The sequence below is a fragment of the Carcharhinus amblyrhynchos genome, chromosome 7 (assembly GCF_965287045.1).
Source record: "Carcharhinus amblyrhynchos chromosome 7, sCarAmb.v2.hapA, whole genome shotgun sequence".
NCBI lineage: Eukaryota > Metazoa > Chordata > Chondrichthyes > Carcharhiniformes > Carcharhinidae > Carcharhinus > Carcharhinus amblyrhynchos.
The window spans coordinates 4,393,435-4,402,462 of NC_137330.1; the positions used below are offsets into that span (position 1 = coordinate 4,393,435).

General features: G+C 41.4%; 2 protein-coding genes across 2 annotated transcripts; both read left to right on the forward strand.

Annotated features, from left to right (window-relative positions):
- Window positions 1–6,472: 6,472 nt before the first annotated feature.
- On the forward strand, window positions 6,473–6,854 carry LOC145345394 (histone H2B 1.1-like). Its single transcript, XM_080193210.1, has one exon. The coding sequence runs from the start codon at window positions 6,477–6,479 to the stop codon at window positions 6,852–6,854; it is 378 nt and encodes a 125-aa protein (XP_080049336.1). The 5' UTR covers window positions 6,473–6,476.
- Window positions 6,855–8,204: 1,350 nt separating this feature from the next.
- Window positions 8,205–8,591, forward strand: LOC145344728 (histone H2A-like). The gene has a single exon (XM_080191835.1). The coding sequence runs from the start codon at window positions 8,205–8,207 to the stop codon at window positions 8,589–8,591; it is 387 nt and encodes a 128-aa protein (XP_080047961.1).
- Window positions 8,592–9,028: the final 437 nt, after the last annotated feature.

The following is a 9,028-nucleotide window of genomic DNA, read 5'->3' on the forward strand; positions in this document are numbered from 1 at the left end:
ACGACAAATGTAAATAGCAATGTTATAGATAAACAAAGGCATTCTCTTCAAACGAGCTTTGACATGTAGCCCATGTTTTAGGAAAGTCAGACATTGCAATAACTGTTGCATGCAGTGTAATAAGATCAAAGCAGGAGTTATGAAGCAACATCACTCTTCCTTCCCACAAAACAAGAGGTACAGAATAAAATACATAAATGCAATACAGTGACTGTGAGCTAGAGAGCTGAATAAGCAGGGTGTCGGTCAGAATGATGGAGAGAGAAAACAAGCTCTAATGGCAGAAAATGATTGACATAAAGTGAGTAAAAATCTAAAATAGAAACTGAAAATGGTGTTGTAATCAGAATGAAATAACAACACAACAGAAGAGACTGATATATACAGACTGAACTCAGAATCCAATAACACAGACAGATAGTCACAATGCTAAAACCGCAATACAGATGAAGAATGAAACCACTTATCCAAAACATATGTGTAAGTTCAGGGATAGCCCACTTCTCAAAATAAGAAGAAGAATGTTAGTCCAAAAGCACACATTGATAGCTATGTAATATAACAAATAAACATGGACTTACAACTGTAATGTGTACAATGAATTGGGAGGCACTATTAAGACAGCTGAACGCTCACATAATAAATGAAAGGTACAAAGCAAACTTCCAACTCAAATATCAAAGTTTCACAATAAAACAATACATGACAGACATTAAGTAAAAACAATACTCACAGACTAAAATCCAATCAGCAAAAAATAAACATCTACAATCTCATCCCAGAGATTGAGAGGAAATGATGAAATCCTTATTCATTACCCAAGGGACACAGGATAGATTCATTGACACATATGTGACCCTGGCATTTACAGAGAAAATATACAATTGTAATTACATATCACAGAGTTAAAAATGCTAAATGATACCCTCACATAAACATATCAGAAACATTGTATGTTACAGAGACATACAGTGAATTAAAACATAATGAAGGACATTATTTGCAGAATATCAGCCATATTCATCTTAGGGAATGCTAAATTCAGAATAAAACTCACAGTCAATGACACATGTATCAAATATATTGAATTATTAAACAGCAGCAACTAACAATGTGCAGAGTGAAATTCCCATACAAAATCACAATGTACAAAAACCACAGTAAGATAAATGACATTGAGAGACACAGAGGGATCTCACATTCGTTTGGCTTCATTTACAAAAATGTAGAAGATAAAACGTTCTTCCAAACCGGAAAACAACAGGTGCAGAAACTTCAACCCCACTGTACATACATGCATGCACCAGCTCCAAGTGCAGAATCAGGCCCATTTCTTTCTAGTTTGTATACACAGACAGCAAGACCCAACCTATTGTGTATTGTTGTTGCTCTCTGCTGGACGAAAATGAATCATACAAGAAGGTAAACATTGGAGTGAGTGAGATAACAGGACAGTGGTAACATAAGATTCAACAGTTCACAAATCTTTATATTCATCAAATTGAAGGTTCTAACGATCATGGGTATGAAGCACTTCTATCAATATCGAGTGTGTAATGAAGTGTAACGTACAATGATCAGATAGCTTCCTTCTGAGCCACTGCCCATAACTTAAGTCCCGGCTTTTGTAGTGTTCCTTTTTAAATATATTTTTAATATATTTAATGATATATTTCCAGCACTGAATTAGGTCACTTAAAATAAGAACATCAAAGCAGACTTATCATAAACACACTTTCAAAGTAAAATTCTACTTGTTTCTTGGATGGAAACTTTGTTGTAACAAAAGAATGGGCCAGTAAATCAATCAATGAATTTGAAGTCAAAAATAATTGTTTAAATAGTGCTTTGTTGAAACATACATGAAGAATGCAAGCATACCAGGACAATGGATTCTTCTGATGCCATCTAAAGTCAGTAATTGAGGTAGATACATAATAGTGTCAATTAAAATAAAACAAAAATTAAACAGCTGAAATGCTGAGTTAATTCCGAGACAATGTAACTAAAGTGTAACTCACCAAGCACACAAATACTGCCAGATCATCAGGCCCAATATAACAAAGAAAATAATTATTCAGTCCCACACTGTGCCCAAAGTCAGAGGTCACTTTACAAACCAAGAGTAAAACAGAGTACCATTGGGTGCCTTTTTAAAATTTCCCTCTAACACAGGTGAATGGTGGAGACAGCATTTATCACATTTTAAAATGCCAGATTTAAATATTATGTGTGACATTGGTCAGACATCAAATAGCTGTTCTTAATGAGAATGGACAAAATATAACCTATGGACAGAAGTTGTAAAAATTTCAATAAAGTATCCAAGATTTCAGCCAAGGTCACATGTTGCATGTCAGTCCAACATAATCATTCACAGCACATTATAGAAAATTGAAAGAGAAATGACAATTCGTTCACTGCACATTGCAGGAGTTACATGCAAGGCCATCGTCCTGATTGATGCATCAACATTCTATTATGCACATAGTTTCAAATAACAAAAAACAAAGTATAGTACAGAGAAGGCCTTTTGGCCCAACAATTGTGTGCTGAAACAGATGCCTCTCTAATATTTTCTTGCTTCATATCAGAAACATTTTATGTTACAGATAAATACATCCGTATCCCTCTATTCACTGCCTATTTATATATCTATCCAAATGTCTGCTGAACATTTTGAGAGAATCTGGTTCCACCACCAGCTCCAGCAGCACGATCCAGACATTCACCACCCTCTGTGTGAATAACTTGCCCCTTACATCTCTTTTAAACGTTTCCCCTCTCACTTTCAGCCTTTTCTCCCAAGTAATTGATCCTTCAAACCTAGGGAAAAGGCTTTGAATATCCACTCCATACAAGCCTGTAATAATCTTTCAAACTTCTATCAGGTCCCTCCTCACCCTCAGATGCTCCAATGAAAACAATCCAAGTTTCTTCAAACTTTCTCAATAGTGCATATCCTCCAAACCAGGCAACATCCTGGTAAATCTCTCCTGCACCCTTTGCAATGCATCAAAATGCTTCTGGTAGTGTGACAACCAGAATTGTACATAATACTCCAAAATGCTGCCTAACCAAAGTCCTTTACAGTGGCAACATGATTTTCTAATTTCTATACTTAAAGTCCGAACTGATGAAGGCCAGCATGCCATATGCTTACTTGACCACATTGTCCAACTGAGTTGCTACGTTCAGGGAACTTAACTTTCAAAATGAATATCATTTCACAACTCATATACATTTGGAGGGATTAATCTATTACTATAAATACATCAAAGCCATATCATAATTTATAACAAACAAATATCAATATGTTACAATGTTAAACAAATAATGTCCAACACAATGCATGATATGAAAATAAAGTTCAGACACATAATCTCCTTCACTTATATACAACAAAAACAGATACAGATTGAAAACTACACTTATGTAGGTAGGTAGAGAATCAAAGCTACAAAATGAATCTGCCATTCACATTCTTGCCTCAGACAGACACAAGAACAATACCTTCCAAAACATATCAGAGAGAAAAAAACAACAACAGGATGATTACTACATATACATACCGTATTGGAGACTGACAGATTGAGACTGCAGCCCTTAGTTATAGAAACTGCCAAGACTGAAATCCACATAAGAAATCCCAGAGTGACATTCACTCTCTGAAACTGAAGAATGGGGAAAATAATCTGGTTCATGTAAAGTCTGCAAGAATGTAGAATCTAGCCTACAATCAAATACCTGATGTGATCCAAATATGTGCAATATGTCAGGCACTGAGAGGCTCAGATAGTACACCTTAACACCCAATGACAGAAACAGAGGATATTTAAATGAATCAAACACTCAATGTCAGCTGGAGCTTGATGAGAACTGAATTAATCCACACTCATATCTGTTTTCAAAGAGTGAAAGATAGAGAATCATGTCCACACTCTCAGAATCAAATCACTCTCATAAACCAAAAAAAAATGCAATAATTCCATCTCAGTAAGATGGCAAGAAAAAAACAGAGTAAGAAGTCTCACAACACCAGGTTAAAGTCCAACAGGTTTATTTGGTAGCAAAATCCACTGGCTTTCGGAGTACTGCTCCTTTGTCAGGTAAGTCAGAGCTCTGTTCACAAAAAGGTCATCTCAAGACACAAATTCAGTTTACAAAATAATGGTTGGAATGTGAAGCTATATAGGTAACCAAGTCTTAAAGATACAGACAATGTGACTGGAGAGAGTGTTAAGCACAGGTTAAAGAGATCTGTATTGTCTCCAGACAGGATAGTTCGTAAGATTTTGAAAGCCCAGGCACGTCGTGGGGGTTACAGATAATCTAACATGAACCCAAGATCCAAGTTGTGGCCATCCTCATGTTTGTGGAACTTGGCTATCAGTCTCTGCTCAGCGACTGCGTCCAGTTCTGGTCGCCTTACTACCGGAAGGACATGGAGACTCTGGAGAGAGTGCAGAGGAGGTTTACCAGGATGTTGCCTGGTTTGGAAGGACTGGGGTATGAGGACAGATTGAATAAACTGAGGCTCTTTTCCCTTGAAAGACGGCGACTGAGGGGGTATCTAATAGAGGTATATAAGATTATGAAGGGTATAGATAGAGTAAACAGAGGTAAGCTATTTCCAATGATAGAGACACACAGGACAAGGGGCCATGGGCTTAAGGTGAGGGGGGAGAGGTATAACACAGATATTAGAGGGAGGTTTTTCACACAGAGGGTAGTGGGGGTATGGAATGCTCTGCCAAGTAAGGTGGTGGAGGCAAACACGCTAGAGTTGTTTAACTTAGACAGGCACATGAGTGGGTTGGAGATGGGTGGATATAGGAGATTGTTTAAATAAGGGTCATTAGCATTGGGGCGTCCCTGGTAAGGTAAATAGATATGGTACAATAATGTTTTTTTTTCTCTTTTTCATTCACAGGTTTTAAGTCGGTCCACCTTGTGTTCAATGAGGAGCATACACGCGATGGGTCGTACTTGGGCTGCTCTTGGTTGTTCGAGATTGGCCTGGTGCTTCATGTCGTTAGTGTGTGCTTAAACTGGACCAGATTCTGGGCAAGACGACAGATCAGTGACTATCACTGATTGCTGTGCAGACACATGGATTTGGGCCAGTGTCTGTGGGAGTTTGCGCATTCTCCCCGTGCTTGTGTGGGTTTTCTCCGGGTGCTCTGGTTTCCTCCCACACCCCAAAGATGTGCTGTTAGGCTGATTGGCAGTAATAAATTGTCCCTAAATTAGTTTCCCTCAATGTGGATGGCCATAAAACATTAGATCAGGGTCATGGGTGGAGGGAGGGGGGGACTGGTGGTGTTAAGATGGCGGCATGGACTCGTTGGGCCGAAGGGCCTGTTTCCCGTGCTATTTTTGTTCTTTGTTCTTTGTTTCTTTGACTCTGCATTGTGTGTCATGAAGGCCGCTTTGGAGAATGCTTACCTGAAGATCAGATAACAAATTCCTGTGACTGCTGAAGTGTTCCCCAACACTCCTGCCTGGTGATTGCCGAGCAATGTTCATTCATCCATTGTCATAATGTCTGCATGGTCTCCCCAATGTACCACGCCTCGGGACATCCTTTCCTGCAGAGTATCAGATAGACAACATTGGCCCAGTTGCAAGAATACATATACCATGTGCCTGGTGGATGGTGTTCTTGTGTGAGGTGATGGCATCTGCGTCAATGATCCACCACGTCTCAAAGAAGTTGCTGTAGCACCACGCTGTGTATGGTGTTGTGGCCACTGTTCTCCTGAAGGCTGGGCAGTTTGCTGCGGACAATGGTCTGTTTGAAGTTATGCAGTTTGAAGGCAAGAAATGGGGGTGTGGGGGTGGCCTTGGCAAGATGTTTGTCTTCATCAATGACATGTTGAGTAGCGGGGAATATTTGGGAGGGGGGCGGATGGGGGGGAGTGGGACAGAGTTAAGGTTTAGATAAGGAGAAGCAAAGGGGGAGAAAAGGTAAGGCAGGTAATTGGGGGAAGTAGTGGGGCGGGGATACGAAATTGAAATGACTGCTGGTCAATGTGAAAGAAAAATTTTTTGATGATTGCAGTCTGGAATGCCCCGCTTGAGAGTATTATGGAGGCTGGTTCAAATAAAGAGTTCACATTTAGAATTCTATGAAGGGAAAGATTGTGCAATGTTCCTAAAGGAAGACAGGAGAACAGGGACTGGGTGAATTGCAGATCTGGAGACAGTATAGACAGGATGAGTCGAATGGTCCACTGCACTGCCAAACCTCTGTCATACTGACATCGTGGCTGTGACGAGCAGTGAATCTGATTGGCTATCGAAAGTAACCATTCAGTGACAGATAGAACATTACGATTTGACATCATCGTGAATCAGCCAATGAGAAAATGGTCATCCCTGATCCTTCATTTGCATTGGGCCTTGTCTGAGTCTATAAATAGTGAGGTCCGGGGCCAGGCTCAGTTATTGCTTTTCTCAAATTGAAGGCGAGAATGGCTGAGGATAAGAAGCAGCAAATTTCTAAGAAGGGCGGCAAGAAAGCCCTGAAGAAACCGACAACCAAGACCGGCAAGAAGAAGAGGCGAAGCAGGAAGGAGAGTTATGCCATCTACATCTACAAAGTGATGAAGCAGGTTCACCCCGACACCGGCATCTCTTCCAAGGCCATGAGCATTATGAACTCCTTCGTTAGTGACATCTTCGAGCGCATCGCGGGTGAGGCTTCACGCCTGGCCCATTACAACAAGCGTAGCACCATCAGCTCCCGGGAGATCCAGACCGCCGTGCGCCTGCTGTTGCCCGGGGAACTGGCGAAACACGCCGTGTCGGAGGGAACAAAGGCCGTGACCAAATACACCAGCTCCAAGTAAAACTGACTAGCGCACTGAAAAAACACAAAGGCTCTTTTAAGAGCCACCCACAACTTCCGTGAAGTAGCTAAACCCACTTTTAATAGTGTTTTTTTCCCTAAATAATGATGCACTTTGAAACTGATTTTTATTACATTGTACACAGAATGAGATTTCGGTGGATCTTTGTGTCCTGGTTGTAAAGTCTCGGCATTTAGTGGTTGCTCGGTGACTGGCTGCGTTCTGATATCCGCCCTTGTCTCTGGCTTTGCACAGACAGCGGATAGATCGCAAAAGAGTCCATTTGAGTCCATTTCTGTTAGAAAATGTTCTCAATAGTTGATCAGTTTAGTTACCATCAACTCTCCTGATGTAACCTCAGCCCCCAGGCTGGCACGAAAAGTGAAAACTCCGTTTTTAACAATTGTAGTCTATTACAAAATAGATGCAATATTTAGACTGTTTGCAGGAGGAGGTGAATGAGACATTCTGTCGCCTGGTCAGAGAGATTTAAACAGCTGTCCGGTTAATCTTGATAAGACTCCGGATTGTAAAAATGTATTTGAATTTTGTGATAAAATGTCGACCAATAAAATGAGGGAGGGCTACATTATAAAACGTGTTAGTTCAAGATTTTAACCTAGGGCTACTTTCCACTTTAACTTGTTCCTTAATTTGCAATTGTATCGGCGGTTTACTTTAGAAGTTTAGATTCTGCCTGTTTGGCGCCTTTAGTTTAGGCTTAAATAAAAATTAAGAATACTGGATAAACTCAGCAAATCTGGTAGCATCTGGGGAGAAACAGAATTAAGGGTCCAGATTGGAATGGCCCTTGTAAAGATCCCAAACATTAATTTTGTTTCTCCACCAGAGCTGCTGTGTTTATCCAGCATTTTCTGATTTTAATGCAGATTTCCCGGAGGATGTTATTTCAATTAATTTTCGGCTTCTTACCAGTTGGAGAGAAGTCGCACACATAAAATCAGAAACTTCCTGAAAAAGGAATCTTTTGATGAAGGAGAGGAAAGGTGTATATCTAATCTTGAATTTAAATTTAAATTACCTATCAACACTTTTTTAAAATTCGTAATCGACTTTTCCTGAGTATTTTGGCGCTCATTTGAAATTTGAAATAAAGAATCGGTTGGAATTTGAGAATTTGGCGCCCTTACTTTCCGCCCTCAGCACCGGGACCTTTCCCGATTGGTGCTTTAAACAGATATCTGATTGGACATTGTGGAGAAGGTCTCATTAGGGTTTCCCAATAGCCAATCAGCAATGTGTGCACCGCCATCCCTCCCCAAGCTATAAGAGAAGTGAATCTGGGCGGCTTTTCTCATTCTCTGTTAAAGTCTTTGTGATATTGTGGTAATGTCTGGAAGAGGGAAGACCGGCGGGAAAGCTCGCACCAAGCCCAAGTCTCGCTCCTCCCGGGCCGGACTTCAGTTCCCGGTGGGCCGTGTTCACAGGCTCCTGAGAAAAGGCAACTATGCGGAGCGTGTGGGTGCCGGAGCCCCGGTCTACCTGGCTGCTGTGCTCGAGTATCTGACGGCTGAAATCCTGGAGTTGGCCGGCAACGCGGCCCGGGACAACAAGAAAACCCGCATCATCCCCAGACACCTCCAGCTGGCCGTGCGCAACGACGAGGAGCTCAACAAGCTGCTGGGAGGAGTGACCATCGCTCAGGGTGGGGTGCTGCCTAATATCCAGGCTGTGCTGCTGCCCAAGAAAACCGCTGCGGCGTCGAAGACCAAGTAAAGCGACAACTCTGAAATCTAACAACCCAAAGGCTCTTTTCAGAGCCACTCACTTTCTCTCTGAAAGGGCGACCCCATTCTCCATCCGATTAGGGGTAAATCTGAGAATTCCTTTAACTTTCCACGAATATGAACAGGATAGAGAAGCTATCACTAAATCTGTGGGGTGAGGTTACTGTAAGGGACTTGATGTTTGTATAATGAATCACCGCGTGCGCAGCATTGAATTTAAGCTCATCAGTTTAAATGTAATACACACTGCCGCACAACCGTTAACATACCATGCACGGAGATGACATTAAAAAAAAACTAATTAGAAACAAAAAAAACGAGTGAGGCCTTTTCTACAATGAGGCCTTTTCCAGCTGGCCGTGCGCAACGACGAGGAGCTCAACAAGCTGCTGGGAGGAGTGACCATCGCTCAGGGCGGGGTGCTGC

Excerpts from the sequence above, each read along its gene's own strand:
- LOC145345394 (XM_080193210.1), top strand. The coding sequence starts at position 6,477 with ATGGCTGAGGATAAGAAGCAGCAAATTTCTAAGAAGGGCGGCAAGAAA.
- LOC145344728 (XM_080191835.1), top strand. The coding sequence starts at position 8,205 with ATGTCTGGAAGAGGGAAGACCGGCGGGAAAGCTCGCACCAAGCCCAAG.